At 40.3% G+C, this 27,246-nt stretch overlaps 1 protein-coding gene across 1 annotated transcript in view; it reads left to right on the top strand.

Annotated features, from left to right (window-relative positions):
• Positions 1–22,336, top strand: part of KCND2 (potassium voltage-gated channel subfamily D member 2) — a 600,910-nt gene extending 578,574 nt beyond the window's left edge. The window contains exons 5-6 of the mRNA XM_073619816.1: positions 7,129–7,379; positions 19,167–22,336. Coding sequence (XP_073475917.1) covers positions 7,129–7,379; positions 19,167–19,344 — 429 coding nt within the window. The 3' untranslated portion in view covers positions 19,345–22,336. The remainder of the gene's footprint in view (positions 1–7,128; positions 7,380–19,166) is intronic.
• The last annotated feature ends 4,910 nt before the right edge of the window (positions 22,337–27,246 follow it).

The raw sequence follows: 27,246 nt of genomic DNA, 5'->3' as shown, positions 1-27,246 counted from the left end.
AATGTAGTAACACGTTAATCTAGACTGAAAAAAGACCAAAGTACACAAATTTCTATGTGTTTGGTAAAATAATGTTAATATTGCATAGCTATACCTTGGATAGCATACAGTGCATCCGGAAAGTATTCACAGCGTTTCACATTTTCCACATTTTGTTATGTGAGAGCATTATTCCAAAATTGATTACATTCATTATTTTCCTCAAAATTCCATAAACAATACCCCATATTGACAACGTGAAAGAAGTTTGTTTGAAATCTTTGCAAATCACATGTACATAAGTATTTACAGCTTTTGCCATGACACTCAAAATTGAGCTCAGGTGTATCCTGTTTCCACTGATCATCCTTGAGATGTTTCTACAACTTGATTGGAGTCCACCTGTGGTAAATTCAGTTAATTGGACATGATTTGGGAAGGTACACACCTGTCTATATAAGGTCCCGCAGTTAACAGTGCATGTCAGAGCACAAATCAAGTCCAAGGAATTGTCTGTAGACCTCCAAGACAGGATTGTATCTGATCTGGGGAACAGATCTGGGGAAGGGTACAGAAAAATTGAAGGTCCCAATGAGCACAGTTGACTGTATCATCCGTAAATGGAAGATGTTTGGAACCACTGGGACTCTTCCGGCCAAGCCGAGCGATCGGTGGGTGGAAGGGCCTTAGTCAAGGAGGTGACCAAGACCTCGATGGCCACTCTGACAGAGCTCCAGTGTTTCTCTGTGCAAAGAGGAGAACCTTTCAGAAGATCAACCATCTCTACAGCACTTCACCATTCCGGATGCACTGTATGACTGGTTTGAGCTGCTACTCAGAGGACTAGGAGCAAATAATGTCAAAGAAAAAGTTTTAAATTAGATTTTAAGCTTTTCCAGGGGCAGGAAGTTATGTGATAGGAAGATATGTTCTCAGTAAAGCTCTGCAGAATAAATGTAAGTACTATGGGTAAAAAAAAAATACAGTAAATGAGAGCAGTAATTATGCTAATTACTGAAGCATAACAGCAAATTTCATTATGGATTAACCTGTTCGTTTAGCTGCAATGTTACATGAATCAACATACATTATTTCCTGCCACGTTCGCACTGACAGGCATCAAAGCCCGACAAAGTAGCCTACTCATCCTGAGGCCAAGCCAGCTGCCAGTACACTTGCTTTGTATTTTAAAGCCTACTAAATCAGCAGTCAGGAGCATACAGAACTCGCTTTATCATTTAACTGAATGAATCTGTGTCGTCCTTCACTATACAAATTTTTGTCAGGCAAGGTTGCTTAGAACAAAGGATATTCATCAGCCTGTAAGAAGACAAATCATAAAAAAACACATTTCACATAAAGACTGATATTAAAATATATGAATAACTGCAATCAACTAGCATGACCATCGTTGAAATATTACCCATATCAGACTTTCATATACTCACATTATCACGTTTTATAGAAAAAATACCATTCAACCGAGCAGTAGTTGTTTCTTCCCTCAGAAGGAAAAGCATTCAATTATTTGATTGTGCACAAACGTCTTTTCAAGGAAAAAATATTTTTAATCTAATAACACAATTCCTAGGCATAAAAACAGCATCTGTGTAATTACTTAAAAGAAGTCTGCAAAACTAAGTGTGCATTTTTCAATAACAGCATTCTAATAAAGACCCAGCTGTATCATTGTGTTTCAAACTGTTTTCAATTCTAAGATATGCTTTGCCTTTTTGTTGCCATCCCTTTGCAATTATTCCTAATGGTGTTTGTCATTGTTGATGGCAATCTATTCACAGCTGTTGTGTACTTTTTGTGTGTACAGTGCATTACGGTTAGCCGTCTTTCTAGTTCAGGTTAGCGGTGCACTGGCATCTAATGTACAAAATGCGCAGCCCCCCCATTAATAAGTCTTGTGTGCTAAGACGTTAAGTGAATTTAATTAGGCATACATTCAGAATCATTCTTTTTTTTTATTTTAAGCCAGTTATAAATTAAAAATTGCATTTGTAATGTGTACTTATGCAGCTTGAAATCAGGAATGTTTAATGCAAGTGAACATTGATTACTAGGGGAAACGATTTTATGTCAGTATCCTGCAGTATTTATTTGAAGCATCTCTCCCAAATTATTCGTCTTTCTAAATCACGAGTCTAATCTGAGCTGAGCAGAGCAAGAGCTCTATGTAAACACTGGCAAACTACAAGCTGGGTTGGATCTACTTTGATATCCTTTTTATGCAAAAATAATGATGGTATGATACTGGTAAAGACAGGAAAAAAATGACAGCCTTGATTATTTTTCAGCTATGGCTATCACATATTGAGGTTGGTTTACTAAAGGCAACTGCAGTAGGCTGTTCATTTTGCAAAGGAATTTTCACATTCCAAGGGAAATTTCTCTTAGCACAGTGAATGAGTCAAAGCTCTGCTGACTTCCATCATCCAATCATTTTGCCCCCTTATAAATCCGCAACTGATCTAAGACCACCTTGCCCACAGGATGCCAGTGCTTTCACGGAGGTTAAGCACAGTGTCTCCCGAGTGGTAATCTTTGAAAAAATCGCAGCCCACCAAAATGATAAGATGACTACGTTTTGTTGGGTATGGGAACCTTGGATTGAGTCCTGCATGCCACACTCTTTTGGCCCAGAGTAGCTGGCTGTGGTGAGCCGGCTCAGGTGGGGAGCAAGATGAGCCTGGAGTCCGTGCAGGGAGACCGGTGTCAGGCTGCCCTGTGTGGCCGTGATGGTATATTCAGAAATTGGATGTCTGCCCAAAGACGATGTGTCCAGCTGGAGTAGTGAGAGGAGCTGTCAGTCCAACTGCTGTGTGAGCCAATCGGGACGTGTTTTGGAAGCTTCGTGGTTAAGCTTCCGAAATCCGATTTCTGGGAATTAAAAAAAAAAAAAAAAAAAAAAAAGAAGATTGATAACAAAAAATGCATATACTTAACAAGCAGTAAAGGAGCTTTAAAAGAAGTCATCCCTGACCCCTCTAGCTGCTTTTAATGTGAAGTAATCAATTTTCAAAGATCACAAAAAGATGCTTGGGTCCAGTTTTTTTCTAATAGCTTAGAAACATCTGCTGCATGTTCACATTAGGGGGCTGACAGCCTGCCTAATTATTTTCTATTAAAAAAAAAAAAAAACAATGCCTGTGTTGTGAACCTTGAAAATGATCTGTTTTAAATCCTTATAGATACAGAGGTGAATGAGGGTTTGTATTAAAGTGCTTTATCCACTTGTTCAGAATATGTAAACCCTTTAGTGTGCAGGATTTGGGCACAGGTTCACTTTAAGCTTTGACTAGAAATGATTTAGCAAATGACTATAAAAACAAGTTTCTGTTGTTATTTTACATCTGTTTAAAATTAAGTTCATGAAAAACAATACAGTAATACAGTATCTGTAGTCAGGGCTGCTGTTAGAAATCACGTTGCCCCATACAGCCTACCTGACAAGGCCCCCCCGGCCAAAAGTGACCGAGGACATATAGTAGATTTATCAGTCCCTTTTGTCTACAGCCTCACCTGCACAGATAAATGAATAGGAAATGCTCTGAGTCTTCCTGCTCATTTACAAACTGAAGCACAGTAAACCGAGTTTACTATGCTTCAGTTATGAATGGTCACAGGAATGATTGGTACTGATCACTCACTGTCTTGTCTCCAGAAAGGAAGGGACCGGCAAATTACATTCCCCTGTGTACCTACTGCAACTGCTGCCGGGAGAGGAGGGAAGCCAGCACACAGGGGGGCCCAGACAGCAGATGGAAGGGGCGCAGGTGTTAGAAGCAATTCCCTTGCAGTGCAGCCAGACGTAGGGAGAGGAGGAGAAGCTGGCAGTGATGCAGTGAAAGACAGAAGAGGATGGGTGTCTGCAATAAGACAGTACAGCATGTGCCTGGGCCCCCCTTTTAAACTGATGGGGCTTGGGCCCAGTACAGGAGGGCTGACTGTACTGCCTTATCAGCAGCCTTGTCTGTAGTACCTCTTTTATATCTTTATTTCTAATAATTGTAGTTTATCATGTAAGAAACTGTATGTATTTTGTGCATATGTGAAATAACATATTACTTACATGTGAGCAGAGTGTGTTGAGCTTAGACATGTTCTTAACATTTCTCAAACATCTTAGTGTGTTTTCATTTTTAGCCAATTCCTTCAACTTACAAATAATTACCTTGCTATATTTAACTGGATTTAAATGAAGGTAATGATAGCTAATTATAATATGTGATCCTGAATAAATATGCAACCACATTAGCTACATTAAATAAATTAAGAGTATGAGATTTGTTATTTTATGTAAACAATATCAGGATAGTGATAATATAATAAGTCGACAAACTTATGCCCTGTACACACGATAGGATTTTCCGATGGAAAATGTGTGATAGGACCTTGTTGTCGGAAATTCCGACCGTGTGTAGGCTCCATCACACATTTTCCATCGGAATTTCCGACACACAAAGTTTGAGAGCTTGCTATAAAATTTTCTGACCACAAAATCCGTTGTCAGAAATTCCAATCGTGTGTACACAAATCCGACGCACGAAGTGCCACGCATGCTCAGAATAAATTAAGAGACAAAAGTTATTGGCTACTGCCCCCTTTATAGTCCGACGTACATGTTTTACGTCACCGCATTCAGAACGATCGGATTTTCCGACAACTTTGTGTGACCTTGTGTATGCAAGACAAGTTTGAGCCAACATCCGTCTGAAAAAATCCATGGATTTTGTTGTCGGAATGTCCGATCAATGTCCGTGTGTACAGGGCATAAGTGTTAAAAATCCAAACATAAAACATTTGAGAATGCTTGCTGCAATGGAGTGTCGGAGAAAAAAAAACCCACATGGAAGCAACCTTGCAAAGCTCTCAGCATATTATTATACCTTTTTGTAAACATACAAATTTATTCTTAAAGGTAAAAATGTGAATTTATTTATTGACACAATTGACACTTGTTTTATGAAAACTTATTTTAATAAAAGTCTGTATTTTTTAAAGGAATTTTTTTATTGTAGACCTTCGTTGATATTGTAGTCCCAATTTCTGTATTCAAATAAAAAAGTGCAGGTAAAAATATTACTTGAAAAACATATTGCTTGCTGTGTTTCTATTTACCGTATATACGCGTGTATAAGTTGAATTTTTCAGCCCCTTTTTTGGGGCTGAAAGTGCCCCCTTCGACTTATACATGAGTCATCGCCATCTGTCTGCATGATCAGCGTGTCATGCAGGCAGACGGCGGCCAGTGTGTGCTGCATAGACTCGGCAGCGGCTCTCAATGTTCAAAAGCCGCGCCTCCTCGTCTGTGATAGGCAGTCAGTGTACAGCCTATCACAGACATTCTCTCATCCTCGTCCGTGGTATGAGGATGAGAGAATGTCCGTGATAGGCTGACCACTGACTGCTGGGAAATGGAGTTATTTGGACGAGGAGGAGGCGCGGCTTTTGAACAGTGAATGGCTGAATACTACACGCTGATCGGTGCAGAGCAGCGCACGGAGGATGCACAGGACACAGGTAGGATGCACACACACACACAGACACATGCACACAGGTACATATACACATACACAGGACACAGGTACATATACACATGCACATATACACAGGTACATGACACAGGTACATATACACATGACATATGCACATATACACAGGACACAGGACACATATGCCCAGGACACATGATACATGCAAAGGACACAGGGAGGTATACAGCTGCAGATGGGCATTGCTGACCCTCTTTTTCCACTTGCAGTAGCTGCTGCATTTTTCACCCTCGTCTTATACTCGGGTCAATAAGTTTTTCCCATTTTTTTGTGGTAAATTAGGGCCTCGACTAATACTCGGAACGACTTATACTCGCTTCACCCCGTGTTGTGCCCCCGCAGTGCTGCTGGCTTCCCCCCCCCTCTCCCCCTTGCTGCTGTGGGGGAGGTTTCAGAATGGAGAGTGGGGGAAGGAGCTAGTAAATATATAATTTACTGGCCCCTTCCTTTTCTAAATGAACACAGTGAACACACTCACTCACTGTGTTCATTCATAACTGAAGCATAGTGAACTGCGTTTACTATGATTAATTTTGTGAATGGACAGGAAGCCGCTCAGCACAGAGTACTTCCCATTCATTCACTGCCCCATGCAGCTGAGGCTGCAGAGAAAGGCATGTGTGTTTGAGCTCTGGGGTACACACAATAATGCAATAGGCTGCCCACACCTATGGCTTCTTGTGTGTTACCAGGGACAGATTGCTTACCTACTACTTGAGTTAATGTTCTGTTTTCTTATTAACTGTATTATTTGCTGGGACAAAATGTGAAAAAATGGACTGGTGCACTCACATATACAACTATGCAATCACATATGGAACTTTCCAGAAGTAGTTACTGATTTTACTAAGAAAAAACACAGAATTTATTCTTGTATTCATTTTTTAATCTTTAATACTTTCGTTTTTCTAACTTTCCTTACCAAATAATGGGCAATTTTCCTACAGCATTACACTGGAAGCATGGAACATTTGGGACTATGCTTACATCTATATACTTTTTATAAACTGTAATGTGCTTGTAAAAATAAAATAATATGTTTGTAATTAAAATATAAATATTTTTCAAGTTCAGGTTCCCACTGGAATAGTTTGATGTTTTAAGCTTAAAAGCTTTTCTACTTGATTTAAATGTTGAAAGTATTGCAGAATGGTTAATTAATTTTTAATTGAATGAAGATAGTTTGCTGAGCAGTATTTGAAGTAAATATATTGCCTTACATACTGAATAACACAGGTACAAATGTATAGATTGGAATGACATATAAACTCAAAGGACCTGCTTTTAGGAACTAAATTTACTTTGTATGCTATAAGCTCTTTGAGAAGCATACTGTATTTTGAGTTGCAGAATGCTGTCAGTTTAAATTTAGGGTCTTGGAGTAACAGTACAGCAACTCCCATAGCATCAGTATAGTAAAAAAAAAAGAAAAAAAGTTTAAGGCTTATTAATGCTGTTTAAACATTGTTGTTTTATAATATTTATTAGGTTTCATTATGTGGAGCCTTCTTGTATAGCAGTACAATAAGGTCCCATACTGTACGAATTAAGAATAATGTATGGATATTTCTTTTTTTTTACCTAGAATCGTGAATTTGTGGATGAGCAAACGTATGAAGAAAACTGCATGGAAGTGTCTACTATAAATAAACCAAGAAACCACAGTCCCTCTTTGTCTTCACAACATGACAGACGTAGCTTTTGTTGTACTAGAAGGAATAAAAAGAATCTGCGCATTCCAAATGATAATATTACAACGTGCAGCCACCATGGAAACCTTCAAGAGCTTAGTGCTGTCCAGATCCAGCATATGGAAAGAACTCCCTTGTCCAACAGGTAATACTTCACTGTCTACAACTTAAAGTGATGGTAAAGTCTTGCTTTTTTTGTTTAAAATTAACAAACATGTCATACTTACCTGCTCTGTGTAGTGGTTTTGCACAGAGCAGCCCGGATCCTCCTCTTCTTGGGTCCCTCGTCGGCGCTCCCGGCCCCTTCCTCCTGCCGAGTGCCCCCACAGCAAGCAGCTTGCTCTGAGGGCACCCAAGTGGAGCCACTGCTTTGTGTGTCCATTCAGACATGGAGCCGTGACTCGGCCCTGCCCCCTCTCTCTCCTCATTGGCTCACTAACCTTGATTGACAGCCGGGGGTGCCAATGGCGCCCGCTGCTGTGTCTCAGCCAATCAGGAGGGAGACAGCCAAAGCTCTCGTACAACATCGCTGGATTTTGATGGGATCAGGTAGGTATTAGGGAGGTTGCTGCACACAGCCTTTTAGAACCACTTTATAGTCTCAGTCATACTTTTTATTAATATTATTATTATTAATGTTTACATTATTTCTTGTGTTATCCACAAAGGGTTAAGAGGCAGCGATACTAAACATAAAGTACAAATGGCGAAGCATAGCACTCCATCCAGAAGGTTCATACTGACTTACAGATGGTGACCAAACATGTTTTATGCCAGTCTGTTGACACCGAAAACTAATGTTTACTGGACAACCAATCTGCTAATGAAATAACAAAAAAAGCTTACCCATTGACCTTAAAAACTATTTTTAAATTCCCATATTTTACCATTTTAGTCATACACTTTTTATAACTGCATATACAGCTGGACTTAGCAAAATGGAGTGACTATACTTGACCTGATAATTGGCAGTAAAACAAATGTGTTTTGAAACAGGAATTTTTATACCTTTGCTCCCATTTTTGCCTGAACAGAACTTTAGATGAGTTGGACAGAAGTTTCACGGTGCTCATCGGTGGTGTGGTAATCTGAGCAAGTGTGGGCACATCACTAAGCAATTATGATCAGAGTGATGGAAAGTTATATGAAATTTATAATCACTATCATGATCCAATATGTGCTGTTGCTACAGCAGTGATTTTAATAGAGCATTAAAGACGTATTAAACCCAAAAGCAAACATTCATTATATTGCAGCTTACCAATTCTTAGATGTGATGGTGTATTTGTTTCCATTTTTATGCTTTCTTTCTTCTATTTTCATCTGGTGATCCAGCCAGTAAGTCTTTTGTTTTTCAAAGGGACAAGCTCTCCAGCAGATTGTATCAATTTACATGAATGAGACAAACCACTTAACACTGGCAGGGTTGACTACAATGATCAGCTTTTATTTATTCATGCCAAAAGCTGTTTGCTGTAAATGATTATAATGTGTGAGCTTGAGTTTGGCTTCAAATGGTTAGTCTAAATCCACTAATACATTTAAGACTGCCCCCCCCCCACCAGACCGACAATGCTGCTGTCTGCTGTGCCTCCTGTGCCCATTCATCCAGAGTTGTGTCTCACTAATACAGGAGGTGTGTTACTGACCAGATCACCAGGTATAAACAGAGGGGAAAAGAGCCAACGAAAAGAAAACTGATGCAGCCATTACATCTAATGATTGGTAAGCTGCAATATAATACATTTTTGGTTTTGCATTTAATACTACTTTAAATCCATCTCAATAAAAATATTAGGCCCTTTTTTTCCCCAACATGAAATTGTATAATTTTGGAAAAAAACTGACGTTATTTCCAACTGCTGTAGCAAAACTCAAGGGATTACTAGATGCAATAGGCATACAAGGAGGCAGTGCTGTGAAAAATGGTTCAGCACATATGTGTGCTTTGCATGTTTATCACTGTACAGGCCAAGCAGGGCTGCCCATCTGAAGCATTTAGCATTTATTTTGGTCCTTGAAGGGAGCTTGAGAATAAGGTATAAAGATTGTGTCAGCTGATATCTCAGTGACCAAAAACTGCCTCCCATACCTCCTCAAAATAGAAAATGGGCTTTGAGCAGTAAAACAGTCTCATGCCGTGTACACACGAGCGGAATGTCCAACAGAAAAAGTCAGACGGGAGCTTTTTATCATATATTCCGATCGTGTGTATGCCCCATCGGACTTTTTACGTAGAAAATTCTGACGGACCTAGAAAGAAAACATGTTCTAAATTTTTCCGACGAAACCAATTCCTATCGGGAAAACTGCTTGTCTGTATGCTGTTCCGACAGACCAAAAACGACGCATGCTCTGAAGCAAGTACGAGCAAGCAAGTACGAGACGGAAGCTATTGGCTACTGGGTATTGAAATTCCGATTTTCTAGTGCCGTCGTACGTGTTGTACGTCACCACGTTCTGGACGGTCGGAATTTTGTGTGACTGTGTGTATGCAAGACAGCTTGAGCAGAATTCCGTTGGAACTCCGTTGGAAAAACCTAGAGTTTATTCCAACAGGAAAACCGGTCGTGTGTACAGGGCATAACATGTTTTTTAGAAAGAATCAGTCAGAGCCACATTATATCACTTTTGAATCATAATAGGACTGATAAACTGCATTTAGGCTCCATGCATACAAGCTTAAAAAAACGCTGCTGCTAGGAGCATTTAGAGTTTTTTTTGTATGCCACTATAAGAAAAGAATGTTATCCTATGTGTCCATGCACACTTTGGAGTCTAGAAGCAATTTTTAAGCTCAGTGTTTAGGAGCAGAAGAAAAAACTCTATGGTTTGCATTTTTGGGAGTTTTTTTTTCCGGCAGAAAAAAAACACTGAACGCCGCCCCACTGACAGCTGGTATGGATTTTAACCACTTGCCGACCGCCTCACGATGATATACATGGGCAGAATGGCATGGGCAGTCAGAGTAATGTATGGGTATGTTACTCCCCTCCCGTGGGCGGGGGGCACGATCACGCTCCCCCGGTGCCTGAGGCGGTCGGTATCATTGCAGGATCGATCTGTCCTGAGGGTGAGGCCACTGATTCATGGCCACCCCCTCACGATCGCTCCTGACAAATGGGAAGCTTCCTCTGCTTCTGAAACTGTAAAGAGAGGAAGAGGAAGTGATATCATCTCTCCTCGTGTCGGTCATTTGGTCCAGAGCCCAAGAAGAGAAGACATCACTCTGAGTTTGCACCAACAGCACACTAACACCAGTACACATAGGCACACAAATCACCCCCGATCACCCCCCCCTGCACCCCCTGTCACCGTAACACCAATAGCAGTTTTCATTTTTTTACTGATCACTGCATTGGTGTCATTTTGTGACTGTTATAAGTGTTAGGGCAATTAGTGGTAGGCCCCTTTAGGTCTAGGGTACCCCCCCAACCTCCCCTAAGGTTTAACCCCTTGATGCCCCCCCCCAATTAACGCTTTTTACCCCCTGTCGCCAGTGTCACTAATCTATCATCTTCGCCGTATTGGTGTCACGGGTGCCGCTAGTTAGCCTGTTAGTTATTTGGGTTCACTGTCAGCTTTTTATAGCGTCAGGCACCCCCATATACTACCTAATAAAGGTTTTAACCCCCTGATTGTCCCCTAGTTAACCCTTTCACCCCCTGGCACCAGTGATCACCGTATAAGTGTCACGGGTGACGCTAGGTAGCTAGTTAGTTATTTAGGTTCACCGTCAGCTTTTTATAGCGTCAGGTACCCCCATATACTACCTAATAAAGGTTTTAACCCCCTGATTGCGCCCTAGTTAACCCTTTCACCAGTGATCACCGTATAAGTGTTACGGGTGACGCTGGTTAGTTAGTTTGTTTTCTATACCCGCCATTTATTACCCAATAAACGCTTAACTCCCTGATCACCCGGCAGGTGATATCAGTTAGGTTTCAGGGTCAGTTAGGGTCTGCGTCGGCCCAGGCAGCGTCAGATTAGTGCCAGTACCGCTAACACCCACGCACGCAGCATACACCTCCTTTAGTGGTATAGTGTCTGAAAGGATCAATATCTGATCTGATCAGATCTATACTAGCATCCCCAGCAGTTTATGGTTCCCAAACACGCAGTGTTAGCAGGATCAGCCCAGATACCTGCTAGCACCTGCATTTTGCCCCTCCGCCCAGCTCTGCCAAGTGCAGAAGTGATCGATCACTGTCACTTACAAAACACTAAACACATAACTGCAGCGTTCGCAGAGTCAGGTCTGATCCCTGAGATCGCCAACAGTTTTTTTGGTAGCGTTTGATACAGTTGCTGACAGCCTAGGAGCTTTTTTACCTGTGAGTCTCACTACTGTACCGAAAATTTAAAGCCCAAAATGGCAAATCAAAGGTACACTAGTGAAGAGGCCTACACGTTTCTGAGCATGACAGATAGTGAAGAGGAAGTCACTCATCTGTCAGATTCAGGCTTAGAATATGATCCTGTAGACCCCAGCGGCCCCATGAAAGATAGCTCTGACAACGGAGTTGTGGTCCCTGCCAAGGTCAGGCGTACCAGACCCGATCTTCTTCTGCTGTTGTTGAGGTGCAAGAACCGCAAGGCTCTCGTATGGAGCAGAGAAGTACTAGTGCCGCTCATCCTTCTGGTGAACTGGCAAGCACCAGCGGCCTAGTACACCCTGGTCGTACATCCAGCACTGCAGTATCACGTGGTAATGTGGCGAGTCCCATAAGTGCAGTTCAAGCTGACGAGGTGGCAAGCACAAGTAGTGTCCCGCTGCCCCCAAGAAGACAAAGACAGGCCCGTCGTGCCCATAGTGTCCTTCCTGCAGAATTTGCAAATCCTAATTGGGAGCCCACCACTTCTGCAGCACCTGTACTTCTCCCAATCACTGGCCAACCCGGATTTCAGGTGGAAACAGTTGATTTTACGTCATTTGATTTTTATTCACTGTTTTTCATGGAAGTTCTCTATAGATCTATTGTGGACCAAAGTAATTTGTATGCTGGTCAATGCATCGTTGCTAATCCCCAGTTCTCCCTTGCCAGAGATTGGAAACCAATTACGGTTTCCGAATTTAAGACCTTTCTGGGCCTATCCCTCGACATGGGCATAGTTAAAATGAGTACGTTGCGATCATATTGGTCCACTGAACCAATTTACCATATGTCCGTGTTCTCTGCCTTCATGGCCAGGGCACAATACGAGTAGATCTTGCGGTTCATGCACTTCAACAACAATGAACTCTGTCGTCCTCGTGGAGACCCTGGATATGATCGGCTCTACAAAATTTACAAAACTACTTCAACAAACGTTTTGCAGCCTTGTTTACTCCCCATCAAGTTGTCTGCATTGATGAGTCCCTGATTACGTTTTCTGGCCACTTGTCTTTCAAACAGTATCTTCCCAGCAAGCGTGCCAGATATGGGGTCAAGATGTATAAGCTCTGTGACAGGGCCACAGGCTATACATATAGTTTTATGGTTTACGAGGGAAGAGATAGTTACGTAGAGCCGCTGAACTGCCCAGATTACATAGGGAGCACTGGCAAGATTGTGTGGGACTTGGTGTCACCCTTATTCGGAAAGGGGTACCATTTGTATGTGGACAATTATTACACGAGCATGCCACTTTTTAGTCACTTGTTTGATCATCAGATTGGCGCATGTGGCACCGTGCGATCTAATTGCCGGGGCTTACCCCAGAGGCTTGTAGATTCCCGTCTTAGGCTGGGAGAGAGAGCCTGCTTGAAGTAATAACTTGCTCGCTGTGAAGTGGAGAGATAATAAGAATGTTTTTGTTCTGTCCTCCCTTCATGCCGACACGACGGTCCAAATTCCTACGGTGACTGGTGTTGTGGAGAAACCCCTCTGTGTCCACGAATATAACCAAAATATGGGAGGGGTGGACCTCAATGACCAGTTGTTGGCGCCACACCTAGTTGCCCGTATGGCCAGACACTGGTACAAAAAAGTGTCTGTATACTTATTTCAATTGGCTTTGCTGAATGCGCTATACAGAGCTTCAGGATGGACTGGATCCTTCCTTAAATTCCAGGAAGAGATCGTCAGAGCCCTTCTGTTTCCAGATGGAGCTCAACCTCACCTTCCCAATCCAAATGCAGTAAGCCGGCTGCATGAGAGGCATTTTCCGTATGTCCTCCTTAGTACCCCTACCCAACGAGCCCCCCAAAGAAGATGTTGTGTCTGTAGCAAGCACGGATATAGGCATGACACCCACTATTATTGTCCCTCCTGTCCTGACAATCCTGGTCTTTGCATTGGTGAATGTTTTGAACGCTACCATACACTAGTGGAGTTTTAGCGTAGGGTACAGAACTGCATAGACTAGGACACACTTTCACAGGGTCTCCCAAGATGCCATCGCATTTTGAGAGACCCAAACCTGGAACCGAACCGTTACAGTTACAGTTACAAGTGTAAAAAAAAAAAAAAAACACAAAAAAATATATAGAATAAAAAAAACAAAAATAGCTGTCGTTTTATTGTTCTCACTCTCTCTCTCTCTCTCTCTCTTCTTTCTCTGTTGTTCTGCTCTTTTTTACTGTATTCTATTCTGCAATGTTTTATTGTTATTATGTTTTATCATGTTTGCTTTTCAGGTATGTAATTTTTTTATACTTTACTGTTTACTGTGTTTTATTGTTAACCATTTTTTTTGTTTTCGGGTACGCCATTCAGCTGCAGCGCGGATTTATTTATCTTGACAGCAACAGCGTTTGCTCCCACGATGCATAAAGCCGTGACTCCAGGGCTGTAGGAGGTGATTTCACCACCACAGTTAAAAAAAGCAGCATATATGCCGAAGCATGGGGGCAGCAGGGGTGGAGGAGCAATTTGCTCCTAACTTTTGGGGAGGATGCTCCCATGCTTCGGCATATTAATATTTTAGGCACAGATTGCATTAAAAAAAAATTTATTTTTTACTAGGTTTTTTTTGTATTTGCTTTGCAGGTATTGTATGTCTTACGTTATACTGTAATGTTACTTTGTTTTATTGTTAACCATCATTTGCTTAGCAGGTACGCCATTCAGTTGCAGCGTGGATTTATTTATCTTGACAGCAACAGCGTTTGCTCCCACGATACATAAAGCCGCGACTCCAGCACTGTAGGAGGTGATTTCACCACCACAGTTAAAAAAAAAGAGCATATATGCCGAAGCATGGGGCAGCAGGAGTGGGGGAGCGATTTGCTCCTAACTTTTGGGGCGGATGCCCCCATGCTTCGGCATATATTTTTTAGGTCATTCACCTGCAGCACCGATTTATTTATCTTGACTGCAACAGTGTTTGCTCCCACGATACATAAAGCCCTGACTGCAGTGCTGTAGGAGGTGATTATACCACCACAGTTAAAAATAAAAATGGTGCACGTATGCCCATCATTAAAAGTGGGTGGATGAAGAGAGGTATTCTAATGGTGGGCATACCCACCAATCAATCTCTTTTTTCATTCAGCCCACAGGCTGCATGAAAAAAAAGATTACAATATATGCCCAACAAGGACCAGCAACGTACTGGTATGTTGCTGGACTTTGAGTGGTTATACCAGAATGATGCCTGTGGGTTTAGGTATCATCTTGGTATATCATTCTTTTCAGCCAGCGGTCGGCTTTCATGTAAAAGCAATCCTAGTGGCTAATTAGCCTCTAGACTGCTTTTACAATCTGCCCCCTCACCGTCTTCCAGGGTTTTCTCTGGCTCTCCTGCCCTAACAGGAAACCTGAGAATGCAGCCGGTGGTTCTGCCAGCTGACCATAGAGCTGATCAGAGACCAGAATGGCTCCAATCATCTCTATGGCCTAAGAAACCAGAAGCTATGAGCATTTCATGACTTAGATTTCGCCGGATGTAAACAGCACCATTGGGAAATTGGGAAACTATTTTATCACACCGATCTTGGTGTGGTCAGATGCTCTGAGGGCAGAGGAGAGATCTAGGGTCTAATAGACCCCTTTTTTTTATATCTACACAGTGAGGAGTGAAATAAAAAATTTACGCCCTTAGAAATCCTGAAGGCCGTGCTTAGTTTTCGGGGCCATGTATGCGGCTAGGTTCCCAAAAAGTCCCACACATGTGGTAACCCCGTACTCAAGAAATCCAGTAGAATGTATTTTGGGGTGTAATTCTTCATATGCCCATGGCATGTTTGAGCAATATATCATTTAGTGACAACTTTGTGCAAAAAAAAAAAAAAAAGTTTGTCATTTTCCCGCAACTTGTGGCAAAATATAAAATATTCCATGGACTCAACATGCCTCCTAGAAAATAGCCTGGGGTGTCTACTTTCCAAAATGGGGTAATTTGGGGGGATTTTGTGTCATCTTAGCATTTTATGGCCTTCAAAACTGTGATAGGTAGTGAGAAGTGGAATCAAAAATTTACGTCCTTAGAAATCCTGAAGGCGGTGCTTGATTTTCAGGGCCCCGTATGCGGCTAAGCTCCCAAAAAGTCCCACACATGTGGTATCCCTGTACTCAGGAGAAGCAGCTAAATGTATTTTGGGGTGCAATTGCACATATAACAATGGCATGTGTGAGTAATATATCATTTAGTGACAACTTTTTGTAAAAAAATTGTTTTTTTTTGTCATTATTTAATTACTTGGGACAAAAAAATTAAATATTCAATGGGCTCAACATGCCTCTCAGCAATTTCCTTGGGGTGTCTACTTTTTAAAATGGGGTCGATTGGGGGGGGGGGGGTTGTACTGCCCTGCCATTTTAGCACTAAACTAAAAGCTGTGTAAATTCCAGAAAATGTACTCTAGTTTGTAGACCCTATAACTTTTGCGCAAACCAATAAATATATACTTGTTGACATTTTTTTTACCAAAGACATGTGGCTGAATACATTGTAGCCTAAATGTATGACTAAAATTGAGCTTATTGGATTTTTCTTATAACAAAAATTAGAAAATATAATTTTTTTCAAAATTTTCGGTCTTTTTCCGTTTATATCGGAAAAAATAAAAATCCCAGAGGCAATCAAATACCATCAAAAGAAAGCTCTATTTGTGGGGAAAAAAGGACATAAATGTTGTTTGGGTACAACACTGCATGACCGCGCAATTACCAGTTAAATCAGTGCAGTGCCAAATTGTAAAAAGTCCTCTGGTCTTTAGGCAGCCAAATGGTCTGGGGCTTAAGTGGTTAAGGGAAACCCGACACCAAAAATGTTTTTAAAAATGGCATGGGGTCCCCACCAAATTTCATACCAGACCCTTAGGTCTGGTATGAATTTTGAGGGGAACTCCACGCCAACATTTTTTTAAAAATGGCGTGGCTTTTCCCCCCAAATCCATACCAGACCTTTATCCAATCATGCAGCAAGGCACACCAAGAAAGGGGGGGTGAGCAACGCCCCCTGAACCATACCAGGCCAAATGCCTTTAACATAGGGGTGTGCTTTGGCACCTGGCACGCTGAGTTTATGATGTCATAAGGGGCATTTTATTTAGCAGCAGCTACAAAGAGTGGAACTGTCAGTTACCAGAAGCCAGTGTCAGGTGCAGACCTCCTTTTTTTTGTGCAGGTCAGTGGCATTTATCGTGATTGACATTGAATCTACTTCAGGGGATATATATTTTTTTTTTAATAAAGGACTTGTCAAAAACTCCTCTTTGGCTCCTATCTTTGATTACACTACTCTTTTTTTGTGACTGAGTAGAGGTACTATGTACCCCATGCTCATTCACATATGGAACTGGGACCTGGGGCCCCCTTGTCAAAGGGGCCTTCCAGATTCAGATAAGTAACCCTCACACCCCCACAACCACCGAGCCAGGTTTATGGGGAACAGGAACAAGGTGCTATGGTGGGAGCCCCCCTACCCCAAAGAACCCCCCATGTTGAGGGCATGTGGCCTGGTATGGTTTAGGAGGGGAGGGGGGAGCTTGCTCATCCCCCCTTTCCAGGCCTGCATGCTCAGATAAGGGTATGGTTTGGATATTAGGGGGGACCCAACACAGTTTTTTTTATTTTGGCATGGTGTTCCCCTTAAAATCTGTACCAAGCCCAAAGGGCCTGGTATGGATTGGGGGGACCCCCACGCAGTTTTTTTTTTTATGCAGCAGGGAATCCCGATGACAGCTGATAAGTCATTGATTGTTAATGATGCGGCCTCCGCCCACTCCTTAACAACCCGCTGTTCGCTGATAAACGCTGGCACAAAGACTGCTAAACGCTGGCACAAAATGCTAAATGTGAGAGTTTCTTGTCTGGTGTTTTCCTGTTGTTGGTTTTTTTTTTGCACTCCTAGTATGCATGGAGCCTTAAAGTAAAATAAAAACTAACTGTAATGTTGTCCATTTGGAGTAATATAAGCTTACAACTGAGAAAGCTGATACCCCAAATTTTGTGATAGCTGTTCTTTAAACCTTTGGTGACCAGAATCATTGTCACCTAGATGCCCAGGCTAAATTTTCCAGCATCAACATGCATTGGTTAAGTTAACAATATCTCTATGACTAATTTGCACATTTAAATGATTTTGTTACATACTTTTAGGACATATCGTTTTTTTTTGTAATTTAGTATACAGTTTGAATTAAAAAACAAAATCTTGTATTTAGTTACAAGGGAAGGAGCAAGGGGGAATATTAGTATAGTGTGTCACATGAGAGACAGTTTTGGTCTGCTGGGACTACGGATATCCAAGAAGCATCTAGCAGCATTCTGCAAAAGGGAGGCATTTACAGGTAAATAACATGCATAAAATATATTCAATGCACATATCTTTTGGGAATATTGTTGTTAAAATTAATTGTCTGGTGACAGGGTCTTTTTACATATATGGCACTTAAACCTGGTTCACACCTATGCATTTTTTTAGTGCGTTTTCGGTTTTGCAGAAACACATTACAGTCTATTTAACATGGTTTCCTATGGATGTAGTTCACATCTGTGCATTTTATGGAAAAGGCAAGGAACTTTTTTCTGATATTTGATTCCATAGACTTCAATTGATCAAAAGCGTGTATTGAATTGTATGCAAACTGCAACCTGCATAGGTGTGAACCTGTCCTCAGGAAGAACATTGCAGCCTGGAAGTGCCACTGTTCATCTGCAGGGTTAAGTTTTTTTATTTTTTGCAAATGGAGCCCTCAGCCTGCAGAGTCATGCAGAGTATAAGGACAAGTGGAACAACACAGCTGAGAGCGGTCAAAAGGGAACGCCGCTCCTTATCCTGGTTATACCTATATGTTTTGAGACCCTTAGGTTTGTTTGTGCACCATGTTTTGTACTACCTTAAATATCAAATTATTGGTGATCTTCCAAGGCCATCATCCACAACGTACATAAATGTTTGCACAATCAACTCAAATTAAGTTCAAATGTGTGCAGTTTTAGATGGGATTAGTAAAGAGGGGGTGGGATCAATGCCACATTAGGATTATTTGTAATACATGTGCAAAATCCCACAGCAATAATGGAATTGCTAATCAAGTGCATGGATGATATTCATATACATTTGTGATTAAAAAGAGAATTAACCAAATGGGTGGATCTATGGATCAAACAGGAAGTGGTAGGTAGTAAGGATTAAAACTCATAAATACTCTCTATACTGTACATACACTGTGGGTTGATTTACTAAAATTGGAGAGTGTAAAATCTGGTGCAACTGTGCATGGTAGCCGATCAGCTTCTAATTTCAGCTTGTACAATTAAGCTTTGGCCAAAAAAAAAATGTTTTTGGTTTCTATGCAGAGCTGCGCCAGATTTTGCACTCTCCTAGTTTAGTAAATCAACCCCTATATGTGTATTGGGGTGATATAGGATGCTATAGAGGATTGAGCAGCCCTAAAAGGGTAATTTTAAGCAAATAGATACAGGAAATTTGTGTTTTAATTAGATTGTAATAGCTTAAATGTTGAATTTGGTTAAATGATCCTTTTCCACCTGTTTTACAGTCGTTCCAGTTTAAATGCCAAAGTGGAAGAAGCTATTATACTAAACTGTGAGCCGCCATATGTCACCACAGCAGTAATAAGTATCCCAACACCGCCAGTGACAACCCCAGAGGAAGATGGTAGATCACAGTCATCGTACTACTCTCAAAGGAACATTGTAAGGGTGTCAGCACTATAAGACCTGCTCAAAGAGGATTTTTTTTTTTTAAGAACACAAAAGCTGCAGTCATCCCAGAAAGAAATGAAAACGGTCAAAGCTTCCCAAGATTTTCAAACAGTAAATTATTTGCATACTAATAGGACAAGACAAACACATTTGAATAATGCAATGGGACTGAATAACAGATCTTCCAACTGAATATCCATGTGACTACATACATGAGCACAATGAAAGATTGCCCATTGACGTTTTCCTCTTTTTTCCTTTCCAAAAATGCAACATTTTTTATATGAAAATTAAAAAAAGCCTAAAAGGAACTCTTTTGGAGTACTAAAAAACAGCTTTATGGCAATGGAAACATTGTAATTATGTTTTCTCTAGAGGGAACATTGAACGTTCCGTAGAGTAATGAGTATGAAAGAACATGAAAAGCAAGTATATTTGTACTTATTTAAATGGCATCTGTAATGCATGCAGCTATTCTTCAGAACAGGGATTTTGGTAATTGAGGCTGTTTCGACCAAACATTATTTTAGAAAAAGAGCCTTTCAGTGCTTTCACAACAACTGGATGAATAATGTTTACATTTACAAAACAAAGACAAAAAAAAGCATTTTGGGAAAAGAACCGTATTTATAAAATCAGTTGCATTATGTGTTGTAAAAATATTCTTTTTTTTTTTTTTTTTTTTTTTGATGATGTTGTTTTATTGTTTGTTTATCTTGTAACAGCTGCAATAACTGTGTGTTTGCTACATACAAAGTCTGTGTTTATTTTCAAATTTTTAACATTTAGCTGACAAAAGTATGTTTTGACACTGGGAAATAATATCTGTGCATACAGATTGATATTTCATTCTGTTACTTTGTGTTTATTGAAAACAAAAACATGCGTTTGAGCAAGGGTAATAGCTATATTAGCTCAGTGGTATTTTTTTCTACCAGAAAGATTTTTAAAGAACCCTGAGTCTGGAAACTGCATGATAACTGATTGTAATTGGTCTTGAATGCTTGCAATGTTACGCTTATTATTTTGTAGTGCTGGTGGTGTCGATATTGATGTTTAACACAAGTAAAAAAATCATGTATATTTGGGATAAAGTCATTGTAAGAGAAGAAGCCCCATCCTTACACATAAACATTCATATGACAGATACTCTTCAGAATGCGAGTATGTGTGCTATTTAACGCTTAGGCTTATTCGGTAGGCTATTCAGAATAGCATCTATCTTTCTACTTATTTTTAAAGCCAAACTTCACCCTTACCCCCTTTAATTAACTGCTGGTATAACATTTTGTTTTACTTAACTGAAGCCATGGTCACATGATGATCCTTTTCTCTTCTTCTGTTTCCTTTCTGGGGTCCTTCTTCAGGTACCACATCACTGCCTTCTTGATGTGAACGCCTTTTATTGGTGGAGGCAAAACTTCCAGTGGCTAAGTCCTCTCTTATAGGCTCTAGAGGCAGGAGAACTCATGGGGGGCGGTGAAGAGGCCACTGCTCAAGAAGATAAAAAGCAGAAAAAATGTTTGGTCCTCAGGGCAGAAAATTAGCTTGGCTCTTAGAGGAAACTGTGACTTTGATCCATTACACTGCAGGATGGCTTAGTAAGAGGTGTTTAGAATCAAGACTGAGGAGTAAGGTAATTGATGCACAATACACTATTTAAATGTATTTTTTTATTTTTACCCTGTAGTTGGGCTTTAAATATCTTACATCTTTTTAGCTGCTGGAAAATGCACATCTCTGTTGTTTTTTAACCGCATATTGAATAAGTCTGCACCATGTATGTTGTAAATAAAAACTTGGCCATTACCCTACTATTGCTTAAAGTGGACAAGAAAGATCTATTTTTAAATTTGTCCCATTACACTATGAAGTTAAGCTGGCCATAAATGACTCTTCCTTATTTGATCAGCCAGCGAGCTGATCAATAAAAAAACAAATGGTTTCCCCCATCCACACACGTGAAGTGGATAGGGGAATCTTCCTGCTGTGCTATTGTGTTCTGACTGCGGGACTCCTCTGCTGTCAGAATACACTGATCAGTGGCTGCAGCTGCTGATTGACAAAAGTTTTCCAACATTCCTATTCGATCGTTAGTTCAACTTTTGTCGAAAGGGAACAGACATACATGGATTGAAATTCAGCCAGTCCCTGCTGAACTGATTTTAAACTATCTATGGCCAGCTTTAGACTTGTGTCCACTAAAAACATATTCTTTATTGAACTATGCAGAAGTGTCGTCTTAATCTTTCTATCACTTTGCTTTGATTTATTTTGTAATGTTAAGGATCTTTTATAATTATGCCTAATGTTCATTTATCAAAACTCCTGAAATGATCAAAAAAGGATGCAGCTAGGTTCATCAGTCAACAGTACTCCCAAGTTTAAAGATTAGATTTGAATGTGATATCCCATGGCAATTACAAAACCAGGCCAAAGTTAATGCATGATAGGTTGTGCAGAAAGAATATGCACAGAAGGCTTATAATAACATATAGTGAAATAGAAACCATCAGCCAACCAAGCCATTTAATCTTTTACTGAGCTGACTTTCATAGAAATAAATCTTATTGGTTGATATGGGCCGCTACACTTTATATGTTAGCATTGTTCTTAGCGCTGCCCGATTAAATAAGTATAACTGTATAAGAGATGTTAAAACATATGACAAATCAGTACACTTATAAAAGTGTAAATTTACATATTAGCTAGGTAATATGCACCTTTTTTCAGTACTAACTGATAATTATAAAGCCATGCTGTCTCTTCCAACTTAATTTTCTTCTACTGGAGCAAATGTATAATAACTGGAAGCAAAGAAAGCGACTGGATCTATTGGTTCGTTAGTCATCCAAGTTAGGTGTGTTTATTGGGTATTCTAAATCTTTCTGCACCTGTTTCAAGGTAAACTTTAATGTATCAGGAGCATGCACGCCTAAAGTGATGCTAATGTTGTTTTTCTATAATATAGCTATATACAATATCTCACAAAAGTGAGTACACCCCTCACATTTTTGTAAATATTTTATTATATTTTTTCATGTGACAACACTAAAGAAATTATACTTTGCTGCAATGTAAAGTAGTGAGTGTACAGCTTATATAAAAGTGTAAATTAGCTGTCCCCTTTAAAATAACTCAACACACAGCCATGAATGGGGAGCAGGTGTGTTAAATTTGTTGTTATCACTGTCACTCTCTCATACTGGTCACTGGAAGTTCAACATGGCAAAGAACTCTCTGAAGATCTGAAAAAAAGAATTGTTGCTCTACATAAAGATGGCCTACAGCTTATATAAAAGTGTAAATTAGCTGTCCCCTCAAAATAACTCAACACACAGCCATTAATGTCTAAACCACTGGCAACAAAAGTGAATATACCCCTAAGTGAAAATGTCCAAATTTGGCCCAATTAGCCATTTTCTCTCCCCGGTGTCATGTGACTCTTTAGTGTTACAAGGTCTCAGGTGTAAATGGGGAGCAGGTGTGTTAAATTTGGTGTTATCTCTGTCACTCTCTCATACTGGCACTGGAAGTTCAACATGGCAAAGAACTCTCTGAGGATCTGAAAAAAAGAATTGTTGCTCTACATAAAGATGGCCTAGGCTATAAGAAGATTGCCAAGACCCTGAAACAGAGCTGCAGCATGGTGGCCAAGACGATATAACGGTTTAACAGGACAGGTTCCACTCAGAATAGGCTTCGTAATGGTCGACCAAAGGAGTTGAGTGCACATGCTCAGCGTCATATCCAGAGGTTGTCTTTGGGAAATAGACGTAGGAGTCCTGCCAGCATTGCAACAGAGTTTGAAGGGGTGGGGGGGTCAGCCTGTCAGTGATCAGACCATTTGCCGCACATTGCATAAAATTGATGCTGCATGGCTGTCGTCCCAGAAGGAAGCCTCTTCTAAAGATGCTGCACAAGAAAGCCAAACACACCTCCAAGACAACCACTGCCTTGCTAAAGAAGCAGAGGGTAAAGGTGATGGACTGACCAAGCATGTCTACAGACCTAAACCCTATTGAGCATCTGTGGGGCATCCTCAAATGGAAGGTGGAGGAGCGCAAGGTCTCTAACTTCCACCAGATCCGTTATGTCATCAAGGAGGAGTGGAAGAGGACTTCAGTGGCAACCTGTGAAGCTCTGGTGAACTCCATACCCAAAAGGGTTAAGGCAGTGCTAGAAAATAATGGTGGCCACACAAAAGATTGACACTTTGAGCTCAATTTGGATATTTTCACTTAGAGGTGTACTCACTTTTGTTGCCAGCGGTTAAAACATTAATGGCGCTGTGTTAAGCTATTTTGAGGGGACAGCAAATTTACACTGTTATACAAGCTGTACACTCACTACTTCACATTGTAGCAAAGTGTCATTTCTTCAGTGTTGTCACATGAAAATATATAAAAAAAATGTGAGGGGCGTACTCACTTTTGTGAGATACTGTATTCAGTTTCTGCAGGCATAATTGTTAGGTAATATGAATTGGGAAACCAGCTGATGGTCCCAGAAATGTTGGCAAAGGACATAAGGAGCAAGGAAAAATGCAAGAGGTTTTATTCTTTAAATTTGCCTGGCATGTGCATACAGGTGCCCTTCCTAAAGGGGAACCCATCAGTATGATGTTTTTTTTTCTCAATTTTTTGTTACCTTTCGCTGCCAGGTCAGGGGTTTGTCAGGCCCGGGACCGACAAAGTGGGTGCCGACTGTTGGAGGGGAGGGAGGAGAGCGGACATGTTCTTGTTGGTGACCTGGAAAGTGACGTGTATGATATCACTCCTGGATCACACTGTCACTTTCCCCGGCTAGCATAGCCGGGAAGGGATGTATTGCAATGTGATCTGAATTGCAGTACATCCAGTGGAGCCCAGAGGCGACATGCAGGGTCTTTTAGTCCCTGCATGTCTCGTTAAAGAGAACCTGTCACCTAAAAATCATCACATAGGGGTCTTTTTGTCCCCTATGTAATGAAAAAAAAAGTTAAAGTTAATAATAAAATAAAGTTACACCTAAGAGCATAAAATCTCTCCCCCCAAATTTTTGAGGCCCCCACACCTCCCCATATACGCACATACAAATGTAAACGCATGCATCAGGGGCGTCTACACAAAAACATTGATTGCGATACACGTTACGTATCGCTGCACATGCCTGAGAGAAAAAATTCACAAGACCTCCTCTCTAACTAAACTGATGACTTATAGGGGGCTTTTGAAGCATCGCCTATAGAAAATTTAGGGTTTTGTTGCCATTTCACGGGTGCACACAAATTTAAGGTTTGACATGTTGGGTATCTATTTACTCAGTACAACCTCGTCCTTTATATTTTACTAAAAATGTGGGTACTTTAACATTTGTTTGACATCAGAGTCCTCGTGATTTTTGAGGATGGATTTCTTAACAGTACATACAGCTAGAGGGATCAGTGAGGGCTTCTTTCAATGTACTTGTAATGTAAGAACAATCTGGGCACATGTGCACTTTAATGTGTCTGGATATATTTAGGAACTAAAGTGTGTAAAATTAACTCATTCCTCATGTAGGTATTCACTTTAATTATCTACTAAACTCCAAATGAAATTAAACATTTACAGTTACTATACAATTAAATACAAGAGGAATCAGAGGGCTCGGCTCGTTAGAGTTTACAAACTAGGAGAGTAGATATTACAAGAACATTAGTGGGGTTGCTGAGGTAATTTAACTATTGATAAATCAATTAAGCCAGCTTTTATAGGATCCGTGAGCACTGAGTGCTGCTTATTAGATAACATTAGCTCAAGCATGCTAAAAAAAAGAGCCTGTCACCAGACCATTCATTTTAACAAAAATATGGTGATTAACATTTTGTGGGCATTTAAAGTTTATGCATTGCATTTAACTATAAGAGTCCACCTTGTGTGGACATCCAAAGGCCCTAAGTTGGGCACCACCATCTTGGATGTGATGTCAACAGCCCCAGCAGAAACTCCATGGTGACACTCTACAGCATTACTCTTCATTCATACCACAGCAGCTACAAACAGTAAAAGCGTATGTAGGGAGTTGTAGGTGAGCTTTGCCAGCACAGAGAGTAATTAGGCATTTGCAGCAGAGGCCAGGTCTATGACATGGCAGGAGGGATAAGGTGTGCTAGGGAATTGACTAGTCAAATTTTTTATCAAGTTCAACGGCAAGTTCCATGGTATAGTACAAGTGTGGTAAAATAATTAATAGGATAGGAAGAACATCGGAAGTAAGAGGAACAGAATGAAACACCAATTGGAAGTAAGAGGAACAGAATGAAACTCCAGAACATTGAAAGTAAGCATTTGATTTTTCTGTGTTTGTACCTGATTTTTTTTTATAAACTAAGTCAGGGTCTCGTAGATGTCCTTTCTACATTCAGTAAAAAAAAGTGCTTAGGGTCAAATAGGTTATTTTGAAAGTTATGTGTAGTAAGCCGACTGAAGCTGTCACTTCAAACAGACAACTGTGTGCAGGTAGATATTAAAGGGATAAAAGCTTTCCTGCACATAATTGAAGAGAACAAAAGTTCACTTCACTTCAGATTATTAGTTCAATGCCCCAGAGTTATTTTTAGACTTTAGAATTTTTCTTATTCCAAACCCTGACAACCAGCTGATTGGAATACATTGTACAACCCATGAGGTGTCTAGCGCAATTAAAGTCACAGAAATAAATGTTCAGTTAGACATTATAACCCCCTTTATTTTCATAGTGTTACCTCCACTTTCCTATTACAACACTGTAGTCCAAAAGGAACCACATTTTCACTGTGCTGCCCAGTCAATTCTAATCTAATGGACCTGGTCCTACAAAATCCCTAACTTTTTCAGTGTTTCAAGTCTAAGTATGTACGCTTGAGGGATGTAGCTCTGATTCAAAAAGTGGCAACAATTCCAAATGGAAATTGGTTGACAATCATAACATACAAAGGACCATAAAAAAAGTGTAAAGCTTCCATTGGGATTTAAAAGCTTTCCTTGTCATACTGAATATTTTATTAATATCAGAGTGATACCTCTTTAAATAAAGTATTATTAAAGTAAATTATTTCCCCTTCAATAAAATCTAATGCAACATTAAATAGAACTTTGATATTTTTATTAGCTTTAGAGGGTCAGACATGACATCAGAAACCAGGTGTATAAAATCAACAGAACTGTGGTTAGATGTAATGGTAGACTTGGCTTGTAATGCCCAAAACTGCATATATCAGATAACAATATCGTATCCAACTACTATTATCTAGGAAACTCCCTGCTGTAAAGAGTTATTTTGTACCTCTCTAACTAGATGGAAATTCATATATACATGCTTACCCTACCCAAGTAAGGGATATTGAAATGAGTTTTGCTTCATTATCTTATCTGTGCAGTGTTTAAGCACTTCAAATACAGAAAAACTCAAAACTGTGCCATGGGAGCCTTTGGTTATAAAGCAGTGATGTCCCTCTGTAGAATCTGATGTTGATTCTTTTTAACAGTGAACTGAAAATACAACTTTCAACCATTCTGATCTTTATCACCCAGAGAGCACTTCAAATTCTGTTCAGGCGATGTTCTCCAGACATATGAATACTAAAAGCCATATAGGCCATTTGCGGTCCTCATAGAATGCTGTACAGGCACATACAATCATTGTTATGCTTTGCATGGTACAAGCAGAAAAAGCTGACCGAGCCTTTAAAATATATTGGGGGAATTCAATAAAGCTGCTGTGCCACTTTTTTGGCATTAATCCCTCTTGTTAATGTATTGTTCCAAATTCATGAAGCAATTGCAACACTTTTGGTTTTGACTGAGACTTGTAAACCTAATCCAGGTACTTTTAAAATGTGCCACTTTTACATTGTGGTGCAATGAATGCACCAAATTTAAAATAAAATATTGACAGTTGATATCTTACAAA

Source organism: Aquarana catesbeiana, linkage group LG03 (assembly GCF_042186555.1).
Source record: "Aquarana catesbeiana isolate 2022-GZ linkage group LG03, ASM4218655v1, whole genome shotgun sequence".
Lineage (NCBI taxonomy): Eukaryota > Metazoa > Chordata > Amphibia > Anura > Ranidae > Aquarana > Aquarana catesbeiana.
Note: the sequence above shows the minus strand (reverse complement) of the source record. Positions and strands in the feature narration are given on the sequence as shown.